This window comes from Prionailurus bengalensis, chromosome E3, assembly GCF_016509475.1.
Source record: "Prionailurus bengalensis isolate Pbe53 chromosome E3, Fcat_Pben_1.1_paternal_pri, whole genome shotgun sequence".
Classification (NCBI taxonomy): domain Eukaryota; kingdom Metazoa; phylum Chordata; class Mammalia; order Carnivora; family Felidae; genus Prionailurus; species Prionailurus bengalensis.
The window spans coordinates 26,470,173-26,484,279 of NC_057357.1; the positions used below are offsets into that span (position 1 = coordinate 26,470,173).

The 14,107-nt window shown below is 44.0% G+C and overlaps 1 protein-coding gene across 7 annotated transcripts in view; it reads right to left on the minus strand.

Annotated features, from left to right (window-relative positions):
- VPS35L (VPS35 endosomal protein sorting factor like) overlaps positions 1-14,107 on the minus strand; it is a 117,703-nt gene that overhangs the window by 50,060 nt on the left and 53,536 nt on the right. For 6 of the 7 annotated variants that reach the window (XR_006294216.1, XM_043560405.1, XM_043560403.1 and 3 more), the window contains 4 exons: positions 5,160-5,206; positions 4,294-4,405; positions 3,641-3,757; positions 945-998 (listed from right to left, as the gene is read on the minus strand). Coding sequence is in view for 6 of the 7 variants with exons in the window: in XM_043560405.1 (XP_043416340.1) it covers positions 945-998; positions 3,641-3,757; positions 4,294-4,405; positions 5,160-5,206 (330 nt within the window). In the remaining variant the exon portion in view is untranslated. The remainder of the gene's footprint in view (positions 1-944; positions 999-3,640; positions 3,758-4,293; positions 4,406-5,159; positions 5,207-14,107) is intronic. The other variant, XM_043560404.1, reaches the window with a different exon arrangement.

A 14,107-nucleotide genomic window follows, 5' to 3' on the forward strand; every position in this document is an offset into this window, starting at 1 on the left:
TATATAATGTTTAAAACGAGGCCAAAACCAATTTATCAAGTTAGAGGGCACGATGGTGGCCCCCAAAGGCTGGGGGCTGTGACTAGGAGCAGAGTCCAGGGAGCTTGGGGGCTTATTCCTTACTTCGTGATATGGACCATGATCACGCGGATATACTTTCCTTAGGTAGCAAATTCATAATACATGCATTTTTCGGCATGAATGCCTGAATTCAGTTTTTAACAGCGGATAAAAATAAGCATTTTGGCAATAGGATGTGAACCCAGTCCTGCCTGCTTCTAAGGTCTGCTCTCTGACACACACAGTATTTCCCAGACTGAGGTTCTGGTCTGGGCACAGGGAAAGAAGTCCCTCTGCTTAGAAAAAAATTACCCGTAAGTCAAATATGTTTGAGAAATGCTACTTCCTGGACCCCCGGGGAGAGTCCCAATGCACTTTAGAATGTAAGCATCTAAGGGATCCTATGGGGGAAAAACTGCTTCCCTTGGTAATGGAGCATTTCCCCAATTTGCACGCGAGCATGACACTTTTGTGACAGTACGCATATCAACCCTCCACCACACTATAGTATAAAAGGATGCCATTTTTATAAATTAAGGACGATTACCACTGTAAAATGCCTAAATGCCTATTCTAGCCTTATTCATTATTATAAACACGAATAAAAACATAATTCTTCCAAGGGCGCTTGGGTGGCTCCGCTGGTTAAGCATCAGACCTCAGCTCAGGTTATGATCTCACAGTTGGTGAGTTTGAGCCCCACATTGGGCTCTGTGCTGACAGCTCAGAGCCTGGAGCCTGCTTCGGATTCTGTGTCTCCCTCTCTCTCTGCCCCTCCCCCTGCTCACACTCTGTCTCTCTCAAAAACAAACCAACATTAAAAGATATCAAAAAAGCAAAAAAACCCATAATTCTTCCCAAAACGATCCCACAGCCGTACATACCGTGAAATGCTTGCAGGTGTACTCCACCCATACCTCGGCACAGTTAACGTAGTCCTACAGAGAAAAAGTAAAGATGTGTCTACAGCAGGAACACCATGGCTAACCCTAGAGTGAAAGCTCATCACATGCAGATCCCTTCAAGGGTTCTGATCATCACTAGAGATGACAAGTGATAGGAATTCCAAGACTTGTTGGCTCATCTACAGAAAAGTCTAGTCCACTGATCTATCTTACCCTAAGAAGCAAAAGTTATATAGAAACACAGGAGTTGCTGGAAACTAACTAGACTTCCATTTCTGAATAACTACTTGGGCCATAATAGAAATCTGGGAAAAACTGAAGGGCAGCGGAGATCAAAGTCAGGAGTCCTGGCCACACCTCAACAGAGACACTGACCGTGGATCTGGTTGAAGAGCTTTGCTTAAATGTGATTTTTGCAGGTTCTGAGAAAAAAAAAACCAGACATCCTGCCTTTAAAACATAAACTCTGGGGCGCCTGGGTGGCTCAGTCGGTTAAGCGTCCAACTTCAGCTCAGGTCACGATCTCGCGGTCCTTGAGTTCGAGCCCCGCGTCGGGCTCTGGGCTGATGGGTCAGAGCCTGGAGCCTGCTTCACATTCTGTGTCTCCCTCTCTCTCTGCCCCTCCCCCGTTCATGCTGTGTTTCTCTCTGTCTCAAAAATAAATAAATGTTAAAAAAAAATTAAAAAAAAAAAACCCATAAACTCTTTTTCTGATAGAGAGGTGATGTACAGGTCGTAAAAAGGTTAAGAAAGCACTGAAGATTTTAGGTAGGAAATTCTGTGTTAGATTCAAGTGGGGGTGGGGGACCCACGGAGAGACACCGGGATGGTCATGGAAATGGCAGTTAACAGCTAAACAGAGCTGCCTTCCCTGGAAAACACTCATGTGAAAAAAAAAAAAAAATGCTCAAGGAAAAATACAGTCTGCAAGTATATCTCTTCTGCTCTGACACTTTAAGGAGAAGAAAAAAAAAAGAGAAAATGGGAGGGAAGAAAACACTTATGTCATTCACACAAGAAAAGCCAGCTGAGAAGGTGAACTTAATGAGGCCATGTGAAGTTATAGATTGAAGGAAACCATTAACATGGGCTTTTGATGCAAGGGTGCTTTGAAGCACTCAGGGACAGACCCCACAGGCCCAGAGACTTTGGACTTCCGCATCCTAAAGAAGCTTTTTAGTTAGCCACTCGGGTTAAACAGAATTTCAACAGCTGAAGTTTAGTGAGGGTTTTGTTCAACTTAACATAGGTATGTGATTTTGTAAACAAGCTTCTAATTTTTCTAAGTTAGATCAGTATTCTCAACACACTACTGTAAATGCGGTGACTGGCAAGGAGGTTATAACTGAACTCTAATATTTCCTTCTTGGTAAATGACTGTCAAATGCTACACACCCACATTCAATTATTTGCTGTGTTTCAGTCTACATGTTTGTGTCCAAAACGCATATGTTGAGAATCGTAGCCCCGCAATGTGACAGCATTAGGAGTGGGGCCTTTGGGAGGTGATGAGGTCATGAGGGTTGAACCCTGATGAATAGGATTAATGTCCTGATAAAAGGGACCCCAGAACACCCTTTCCCCTTCACTCCCTCTCCACCTAGGGAGGAGGAGAAGCTGGCAGTCGGCAATCCGGAAGAGGGCCTTCACCGGAATCCGACCATGGTGTCCCCCCGATTCCAGACTTGTAGACTCCAGAAGGGCAAGAAATCAATTTCTGTTGTTTGCAAGCCACCTGGTCTGTGGTGCCATTAAAGCAGCCAAGCTGAGATATGCTGCTGGCAGGAGAGGAATGGTTTGAAGGGTGGTGAAGTCTGCCCAGCTGGTCCTTCAGCCGAAGACAGGCAGGGCCATTCACCCAGTGGCGGCCACGTAACTTGCTGATGTGTCGCCCACGAGGACGGTGAGACGTGAAACCCAAACTCTACAAGACTGTGGCCATCGCTGCATACTGTTCCAGCACCTAACAGCAGTGGATCCATCTTTCCACACCTCCGTCCAAGGGGCAACAATTAGAATTCCCTTTTGCTAATTATACGTTTGACTGCTGAGCTTCCATTTAAGAATATCCTACTCAGTTGATATTTTCAAATCCAAATACTATAGACAGCTGCATTTGGATGCTGTTTGTTAAGTCAGAGCAGAGGTCTTTCAAAGTTTCAAATATTTTTTCTCACTTTACACTTTTACTACATCTTGAAGCCTAAAGAATTAGACATAATTAGGATAGAAAAATCAAAGAAACGTATCTTTAGAGTTATCAATTCTCCACTATAGGTTAACGAAAATAATTTAAAATAGTGTCATTTCTTGGGGCACCTGTGTGGTTCAGTCGGTCAAGGGTCTGACTCTGGCTCAGGTCATGATCTCATGGTTCGTCGGTTCAAGCCCCATGTCAGGCTCTGTGATGACAGCTCAGAGCCTGGAACCTGCTTCAGATTCTGTGTCTCCCTCTCTCTCTGCCCCCTCCCCTCTACCCCCTCAGCTCACGGTCTGTCTCTCTCCAAGTAAATAAACATTAAAAAAAATTTTTTTTAAATAGTATTATTTCTTAAAACAAAATAAAAACCCAGACGTAGGATTAGGGAAAATATCTTTTTTTTTTTTTTAAACCAAGAATTTACTGCCAGACTTGGACAAAAGGCAGTCTATCTGAGGTCTGAATGGTCACCCACCTGTGGATTCTTCAACTTAGTGATAACTTTCCAAGCTTCATTGAGAATCTGGAGTCGATCACCCTCAGGAGGGTCAGCCAAGGCTAAGTTTAACCCCAGTGAGCGAAAAAGAAGATGCTTAAAAAAAAAAAAAAAAAAAAAAAAAAAAAGAATAGCAAACCATTGCAATACTGGAGATTTTAAATCAGAGCACCTTGAGGCTTAGAGGAAAAGGCTGTAACCCTTAGCTCGTCTCATGGCTAATCTTCCAACATCTTCCTGAAGTTCTACCACAGCCCTACATGCAAGTTAGAGACACTCAAAACAAAGAGCTGGCTCTGTGCACTGCTCTGATTCATGAGACACAACATTCTTGTGGACAGAGCTTTTTATAAATCATGAGTGAAAATACATTTTTAAAAGATGGAAGCCCAAGCCTTTCCTAAATACTTCACAGCGAGCTAATTCAATAGACTTAGTTCAATAGACACTGGCAGCAACTTACATGTGTCTAACAATCCCAATCACTAACTCACCTTCCAGCATGTTCTTCAGAAACAATGCCTGTTTTCTCTGTTGGCCCAAGAACCCCCACACAGGACCCTCTCCCTCGAGAGCTGTTGGGTAAACAGTGCCTATCTGTTCTCCCACTGAACATCTGGTCAAGAGCCTACCTTGGGGAAACCCGACTCATCACACTCTTTAATCATGCCAATGAAATCCATGGACCTCGTGGCGATGAACTCGGCCCGGAAAGCGGACATCACGGAATTCAACAGCAAGGCGCTGCAAGACCCAAGTGCCCCATGTCAAAAGAACTTCCTCTTAATGAAAGGTGCTTTAATTTTAAGCACATATGTTGCTGGGAAGGATGAATGAAAGCTCTTTAAAGGTAAGGCTGGAAAAGAATTTTAAAAGGCTGGAGTAAAAAGGCAACCTCTAGAGACTAACACAGTGTTCTGTACATATTTGGAACTCAATAAATGTTGAATTGGCTAGCTGGATTGACGGACAGCAAGCAATCACATCCATTTAAACAGATGCAAAATGAGCATGGGGCACTAATAAAACTAAACATCAAGTAATAATATTAATCCACGCTGCAAATATATACCCCCATCTCTTACAAAAAGCACTGTTCTGGGACCTAGGGATATGTGACTTAGGGACATCTACCACAGAAGGGAAAAGAGGAGAAACCTCTTGTGCCTGGAAGACAGGAAGATGGAATTTATCTCAACCCTTCCACTTACCACAGCCCCATGGGGAAAGGACTATTATGAAACCCATTTTACAGATGAGGAGACTGAGGCAGAGAACTCAAGTAAGTGACCCAAGTTCACAAAGCTGAGAAAGAGTAGAGCCAGGCACAGGAAGACGATCAGACTCCAGTTTCCTGACCTCTGTGCCATCCTGGCGCTCTGCTGACCCTCTTGCCCACACGAGCATGCCAAGCTCAAAAACCAAACCAAAACAAAACACAACAAAAACAAATGACTTCCATTTCCAAACCATGCTTTATGAATTTAAAAATACTTACTTGTTTCCTAGTTTCTTGCATCTCTCCATCATCTCAGTTAGCAGGGCCTAAAAATGATAATGAAAGTCATGAACTTGGAGAATCTGAAATGACATTTCTCACAAAGACATCTCCAAAGTAATACTCTAAAACAGATGTAGCCACATGCCCATTTCCAGAACTCTGAGTCTGGCGAAGATAGGGAGTCAGGGGCAGGGAGGAGTTCAACTGTATGGCACTAAACATCATGGGTAAGACCTCAGGCCCTGATGCCCTAGGGCATCAGGCACACTTGGGCTCAAATCCAGTCTCACCAACTACCAATAATGGGGCCTTGGACCAGTCACCTGACTTGGTGAAGCCTGGGTCTCCTCCCCCTTTGCCAGAGGACCCAAGTGCTACCATCACACGTGCAAGATTACCCCAGGATGGTGAGGGGTCTCCTGAACCCTAGACACCAATGAGAATGGAAGTTTCTTGACTCCCCACCTCTCCTGTGATGCACCGTCCCCCTCCAGGTCCTCCCCATTTCACTGAGAATTTGCTAGCGCCCACTGTCCATGGTGAGATGCACTCCGCATTCATGATCCCCCCTCTCACAACCAGCCAGGAGGCAGGCTCTCTATTCTGCCACTGCACAGGTGAGAGACCGAGCCATGTAACAGTGAGTGGCCTGCTTGGACCAAGGTGACACACAGAGCTACCGCGGGCCAGACGTGACCCAGGCAGCCTGGCACCAAAGGCTAACCTCATCACTTTTCCTCCCAACGAATTTTGAGGCATATATTTCCTCCAAAAGGAAGTAAATGTTTTACTCACTGGAATACTGTTAATGGCTTTAGAGCTATCTTAAGACAATTACGTACTTCTAATCAAAGAGCTCTTGTTCTTTAAACAAAAAAAAACAAAACAAAAATCAATGGAAGAGGTATCCTTTAGGTCAGTGGTTTGGGTAAGGTTTTGAATGGCACAGACAAGGTCAACAGTAGAACTAAGGAGAAAGAGTGCTCACCAGGCTCCCAGCTAAGCACCACTGCTGCCTTTTCTTGTTTATGCTTCACAGTATCCTTGGGAGACCCACCTAAGTCATTCCCACTTCACAGAAGAGAAAGTCCAAGCTCAGATACTTTGACTTTGAGTCACTTCCTAGTAAGTGGTGGAAATGAGATTTGTAGGATTCTGGCCCCCAGTTTTCTTTAGTGCAACTGCACCCCTTCCAGATGTGTCCCTTTGTGTCCTAGTGTTGCCTGAATAATTAAGGTAAAAGCTGATGATGGAGATACTGGCTGTACCCCAGAACCCTGATTTCATTCAGGTTTCTGTCTCTGCACCACAAATATCAGGCTGGGTGCTGTTATGGACTGAATTAGGTCCCCTGCAAATTCTTATGTTGAAGCCTTAAAGCCCAACGTGGTTGCATTTAGAGGTAGGGCTTTTAAAGATGTAATAATGAGAAATAAGGTCCAAAGTGTGGGGCCCTAATCCAATAGGACTGGTGTCTCTTTAAGAGGAAGAGACACCAGGAACACACATGCACAGAAAAACAACCATGTGAGGACACAGTGAGAAGGCAGTGCAAGCCTCATGAAAAACCAACACTGCCAGAACTTTGATCTTGGACTTCTAGCCTCCAGGACTGTGAGAAAATAAATTTTCCACACATTAACAAAAATTTTTTTTAATGTTTATTTATTTGAGAGAGAGAGAGAGAGAGCAACAGAGAGGCAGAGAGAGGGAGACACAGAATCTGAAGCAGGCTCCGGGTTCTGAGCTGTCAGCACGGAGCCCAAAGCGGGGCTTGAACCCACCAACCAGAGATCATGACCTGAGCCAAAGCTGTATGCTCAACCAACAGAGCCACCCAGGTGCCCCGAGAAAATATTTTTTTTTGTTTAAGCCATCCAGTCTGTTAGGGCAACGTACTATGGTCTGAATGACCACCCAACTCCCAAGGCGAGGATATTAAGAGGTGATCAGGTCATGAGGGTGGAGCTCTTACAAATGGGATTAATTCCCTTATAAAAGTGGCTCAAGAAAGCTCCCTTGTGCCACATGAAGGCATAGCAAAGGCAGCCATCTACAAACCAGGAAGCAGACTTTCACCAGACACCAAATCTGTTGGTATCTTGATCTTGCACTTCCCAGCTTTAGAACCGTGGGAAATACCTGTTACTTATCAGTCACTCAGTTGTGGTATTTTGTTATAACAGTCAGAAGGGATTAAAACGTAGCCTGAGCAAATTAACACAGATCCAAACCTATCACAGTGGTCTCATTCCCTTTGTTAATGGGGGATTTATACAATTGACGCATGAGAAAAGGTTTCCTTGTTCTTAAACAGGAACCCAAGGAACTGAAGGCCCCTCATCTTTCTGCCTCTGGATGCTGCCAAGTCTGGATGTGATGACTGTAACAGCTGCAGCCACTTTGCTATCTGAGGATGATGGACGGAACCTGCCTTGCCCACGGCCTTTACCTGTTGTGTCAGAGAACACACTGAATTATTTTTGTAGGGCCAGTTAGGTGTTTGTTTCTTATAGTCAGAAGCATCTTAGCTGATGATAAAGTTGCCAATGTCACAAGTGGCTTCCCTAACCCTCTCATGGGATATTTATACTTGAAAAGTCATTCTTGGAGACCAATATCAAAGTGGTTTCTGGAAAAGATTGAGAAAGAGAGATTCTACAGGATTATCAGACTGATACTGCCCAACAAACACAAATAATCACACATTCAATACCTACTTACGGAGAAACTTTAAGACACTAAGTAGTATTCTAGGCACTGGGGACAAGGCAGTGAGGAAATCAGAAAACCATGCCCTCATGTGGCTTATTCTCTTACACACCCATATGCACGCACGTGAGCTCTTGGCCCACTACCTTTGACAAGATGAATTAGGGCAAATGCCAACATATGGACAAAACATCCTGGCCATTAAGACAAGTGCGTCAAAAGTTCTCTTTTTCACAGGATACAAATGCATTAAAAATGTATCCAAAAATGTAACTTAAAAATTTTTAAAAGCTCTGTGATAATATAGGAATATAGAAAATGCCCACAAGTGCCCACGGAGCCAAATGATATAGATCTCAGGCAGGTCTGTTAGAGGTTATACATTTCTTCTGAGAAGTGACAGGATTGATTATCTTTGGCAAGAACAAGAGGAACAATAGCTCAAACCAGACTGAGATCGAAACAAGCCTATAGGCTGGGATAAACCATGAAAATGTGCAGTCAGCATATTAGCTCGCACACACACATCAGAACTTAGAGGACACAGGAGACTCAGAAGGCCCCTACATTTATTTGTATATTCGTTTTTTCATAAAAACTATAAAAATTGGGGCCACCTGGGTGGCTCAGTCGGTTAAGCGTCCAACTATGGATTTCGGCTCAGGTCATGATCTCACAGTCGTGAGATTCAGCCCCGGGTCGGGCTCCACACTGAGAGTATGGAGTCTGCTTGGGATTCTCTCTCCCTGTCTCTTTCTGCTCCTTCCCTGCTCCCACTCTCTCTCTCCAAATAAACTTAAAAAAACACAAAAAACACTATAATAAGAAATGATTATGGAAAAAAAAGTTTAAACCATACCACCTTATAGTAAGTAAAATGTGAATGCTTTCCTTCCTAACTCCTGCTTCCTAGGAAATCACCAGTGTCGACAGTGTGGTGTTTATCTTTCTAGACCCTTGTCTATACCCTGTGAATATATAGCTTTTTTTGTAAAAGCCCAGCTTGGGATTTTTTGTTTTATAAAAACGAATAATCTTGTACACATGGGGGTCACAAGTTGCTTTTTTTACTCAAGAATCTAGCATGGGCCTCCCTCTTCCCATGTCGGTACACACACATCTACCTTATTCTTAATGGCTGAGGAATCCCTACCACACATAGAACATTATTGTTCTGATTGTTGCTGATACACTTTAAAAGTTTCTTTATTTTGAACCAATTACAGACTCATAAGAAATTGTAAGAATAACAGAGGTCCTGGGTAACTGTCCCCCAGCTCTCCGCAATGGTGACATCTTACTTAACTACAATTGCATTATCAAAGCCAGGAAATTGACGTTGGTAGAATACCATTAACTAGACTATTCTACCAGGTTTTCTGTTCACGCTTTATTGCGGGGAAAGGGGAGATCTTTGTGACAATTCATTAATATATATGAGTTTATATAACCACCATCTTATTTAACTATTGGATTTTTAATGTCATCTCCAGATGAGGGTTATTTACCTACTTCAAAAGTACAAGAAACGCAAAAGAAGTTGGACCAATACCGTGTTTCTAAAAGCTTTCTAAATTGAGAGCAACTCTCATGCAGCTAAGAGTGCTCCCAGATTTGTATTTCTGCTTTTGCTACATAACCTTCCAATCAGTGTTTACAAGTACTGCTTCATTAAAAAATATATATAGATTGGATATATACGTACCCTATTTTCCTTATTTCTCTGAATGAAGCAAACGTAATGGGCGGGCAAAATCATAAACTGATCTTATGTCCCTTCCCCCGCCAGTCCAAGTCTCAAAGAAAGTATTTCAAAGTGAATAAAAAGAAATCCTATACCCCACACATTACAAGGAGAAAATTTTAATTTCTCATATTATTTCTCTTTCACTGGCAATTTTTTCCTAATTCAAAAGAATGAAAGTGATACGCCTATACGCTTCGGCAGAAGTCAGCAATGGCCAAGGCTAGTGCTACATGTGCACCGCCAGCCGCATCACATGTTAGAGAATTTACAGGGCAACTCGTAGTATGCCCATTAGGTAACAGTCCCATGAGTCAGTTTGTTAGGGCCTTTAAATCCCTCCTCAGGTATAGCCATTAACAGCAGTTTCTAGAAAGAGTTTAGGAGTTGAGAGATCTCCTGGCTTCAGAGTTACCGACAAAATGGCTACATGGCTTTGACTCTTTCTAGTGGTGTGACCTTAGCAAGTCGTAAGCCTCGGGGGCCTCATCTGTATCACAGGGATAACAACAAAACCTAGCCTCGGGAAGCCGAGCGTGAGGAAGGCAGACCAGGCAATGGAACTAACGCAGGGCCTGGCACCCAGAGAGCCTCAGGAAGCGGTGATTATGTGAAGGGCTCCAGGGCTTAGCATCTCTGACTCACTTCCCACCTCCACTCCTCACATCCAACAAATTCGACTCTGAACACCTCCTGACATGACTGAGGGTCACAGAACTTAACAACAGGTATTTGTTCTGATATGAAGTGAAGGAAAAGCACCACAAAATTATGCACACAAAATCCTTACCTCTAAAACAAAAATACAGAGCAACAACCGGAGTGGACAGAGAAATACGAATACGGAAACATATCAAAATGTTAACACGGCAGGATTTTAGGTGGCTCTTTTTCTCCTTTTCACCTGTCTTTCCCAAATTCTTTCCAGTATATGTATTTTTATTAAGGTTTTCTGATTACAGAAATCTCCTTCCTGTTCCGCGGATTACCAACCCTTCTTCTTTCTCTCATCCACCTGGTCTGCACCTGCCAGTCTGAGGTTCGAGTGTTGCTTGTTTCCCATCGTCCTCCTGATGGAAGTTCAAGCTCTGCCTGATCTCCACCACACCACGTTCGCCGACTCTGTAACCCGGTCCACATCCAGCCAGCCCAGTTTCTCCCTGTTCTCCAGTAATGCTGGTCTCCTTAATATGCCTCTTACCTGCCTCTACGTGTACAGTTCCTTCCTTGGGCCCTTCCTTTACTCCCTGAACCCGCCCCCTACTTGTTTCCTGACTTGCAGGTCAGCCCAGACCCCCATCTGCCTCAGTGAGTCCCGCAGAGACCAAACATAAGGATGGCAGCCGCTTGGTTTGCCTGGTGTCCCTATCTCTTGGCCACGCACTGATGTGTATTATCACGGTCACTTCATGACAGCCCTTCAGGGAAGGTTCTAGCCCCATTTTACAGCTCGTAAAACTGAGGCACAAAGAGATCAAGGAGCCCAAGGCAACACAGCCATAATCTGAACCCAGGTCTGCCCAACAGCCTGTCCAGCCTCTAAAGATGCACTTTCCTCTTCATTCATCCAACATTTACAAACCGCACTGCACAGCTTAGCAAGGGACCACATGGATTCCCCGTCAGACAAGACCCACCACTCATGTCAGGGACCAGAACTTTCTCCTTCTACACCTCCCATACCACCTCTGGCAAACGAAAAGCTACTGAAAATGATGAAAAGCTTACCAAGAGATTTGTTTTCACTGTCCAAAAACAGATCTTAAGAGATGGTTACTTTTTTCCATGCAGAATGTGCCTGAAATTGAGGGCATAAGTCCATTTTTTTACATACTATATTATTATTTCAGTTGTATGGGGGGCAGGGATCCTGTCTTCAAACAACAAAAAAGTCTAAATAATGACTGATTTTTTTTTTTTTTTTTTGGATTTCAATGTCAATCTGAAATTTCATATGGTAGATATTCATGGCTGAAGCCATTTCTCCTGTCCCCTATCTTACTGCCTGCCCTGTATATTTTCGGCCAAACTGACAACCCCCTGTTTGGGAGGCATGGCCTAATGTCCCAAATGACACATCCCAGCCACTCAGAGTTTTTAGGCATGAGACACAGCCATTTTCGACACCACCTTCCACAATGACATGGATTCTTCTGCATTTTGAAAATGATTAACATTTTTTTTTTAATTTTTTTTTTCAACGTTTATTTATTTTTGGGACAGAGAGAGACAGAGCATGAACGGGGGAGGGGCAGAGAGAGAGGGAGACACAGAATCGGAAACAGGCTCCAGGCTCCGAGCCATCAGCCCAGAGCCCGACGCGGGGCTCGAACTCACAGACCGCGAGATCGTGACCTGGCTGAAATCGGACGCTCATCCGACTGCGCCACCCAGGCGCCCCAATGATTAACATTTTTTTAACGTGATGCTGCAAGTCCCGTATTTAAGTGCCCAAAGAATCAGAGTTTATTATTATTCGGGTGACCTAATTTTTTTAATCACTTCTTCTGGCACAGTAATGATTTCCTAGAGTTTTACTCCCTGGGAAAGCTGTGTTCCCAGCTTCCGCCATCCTTTGAGATTACTGGTGCTTAAAATAAAAGGAAGAATGCCTTATGACATGTACGTTTTGTTTTAATCCGATTTGTCCTTTTCGTTAAAATAAGGAGGAAAAAAAAAAAAAAAACAGTGTTCCCATTTTCAAATTTTCAAACCCATCAAGCCTGCTCACAGGCTTTAGTCATTCAACTGAACAGGTGGGGGCGCCTCTCTTTCTAGTCAGGCTTGCGGTACCTCTTCCCAGGAGCCTGGGCCACCATGTGGCTGCTGAGACTCCCGAAGATCACAGAGATCGACCAGCAAATTTTCAATCTTCCATACATATTGACTTGATTTAAAGATCAACTTAATGGGAAAAAAGTCACCTGAAATTTAAGATGCCCCTTTTTGTCTCCTCATACTTCAGGATTCAGGAAAATTGAAATGGAAGTAATGCATTATATTTGGTTGAAAAAGTTAGAAAACACAGATAGGCCAAGAAAAGGAAGTTAAGACGATACAAAATCTCACCTTCCGGTGCTATTTTGACATCCCCCCTCCCCAGTTCTCTCATACAGATATAAAAATCATGTCCACAGTCCTGAAAACACAGCAAACACTACAGTGCTACGAGTGGGGGACTCCACCAAGCAACGCAAATCGATTGTCCTATTCGATTTGTGCAAAAAACCCCCCAAAACAGGAATTAACGCTTCCGTTTCAAAGATGAAAAAAAACTCAGAGTGGTTAGGTAGGGACGAGTGACTTGACTGTTCTGTCCCGACAGCTGGAAGCAATGGAGCTGAGATTCGGACCCAGGCACCCCGACTCCAGGGCCCAACGTGAACACCGGGCCATGCTACCACTTAGAATACACACAGCAAGGCACGTAGCCTCCTTGTTGGACACACCGGTTATTGCGAACACCCTTACCTCATTATGTACAGATCTTCATCATGGTCTTCCATCGTTTTAAATGGGCCCTGCAACATCCCACTGAACCTACATGGATCCCCAAATCTAACCAATCCCTTGTGATGACAGCTTCCAATGCTGTGCCAGCACGAACCCATACACCTGGACGTACGTGTGCATGCCTGTGTCTTTACACACTTGTCCAATTATTTCTACATGCTATTCTTTTTTTTAAGTTTACTGTTTGAGAGAGACAGAGACAGTATGAGTGGGGGAGGGGCAAAGAGGGGGGGTGGAGAGAGAGAGAGAGAGAGAGAGAGAGAGAGAGAGAGAGAGAGAGAATCCCAAGCAGATTCCAAGTTCAGCACGGAGCCTAATGCAGGGCTTGAACCCACAAAACCATGAGATCGTGACCTGAGCCAAAATCAAGAGTCAGAAACTTAACCGACTGAGCCACCCAAGCACCCCTTACATTTAATTTTACTGTTGTAAGACCATTAACGTGAGATCTACCTCTTAACACATTTTTTAAGTGTGTGATACAGTATCGTTAACTACAGGTACAGTGTTGTACAGATCTCTAGAGCTTATTCATCTTGCTTAATTGAAACTTTAAGCCCATTTTTAAAAAAATGATTATTTTGAGAGAGAGAGAGAAAGAGATAGAGTGCCAGCAGGGGAGGGGCAGAGAGAGAGGGAGAGAGAGAATCCCAAGCAGGCTCCGTGCTCGAATCCACGAAACCGTGAAATCATGACCTCAGCCGAAACCAAGAGACCAAGCCACCACCCAGGCTCCCCTACATGATAACCTCCCCCTTTTTGTAATGTTTTTATTTATTTTTTAGAGAGAAAAACAGAGCATGAGCAGGGGACGGGCAGAGAGAGAGGGAGACCTAGAATCTGAAGTAGGCTCCAGCTGAGCTGTCAGCACAGAGCCTGATGTGGGCTTGAACCCACAAACTGTGAGATCATGACCTGAGCCGAAGTGGGACGCTTATTAACTGAATGTGCCACCCAGGCACCCCCACTCTGCAAT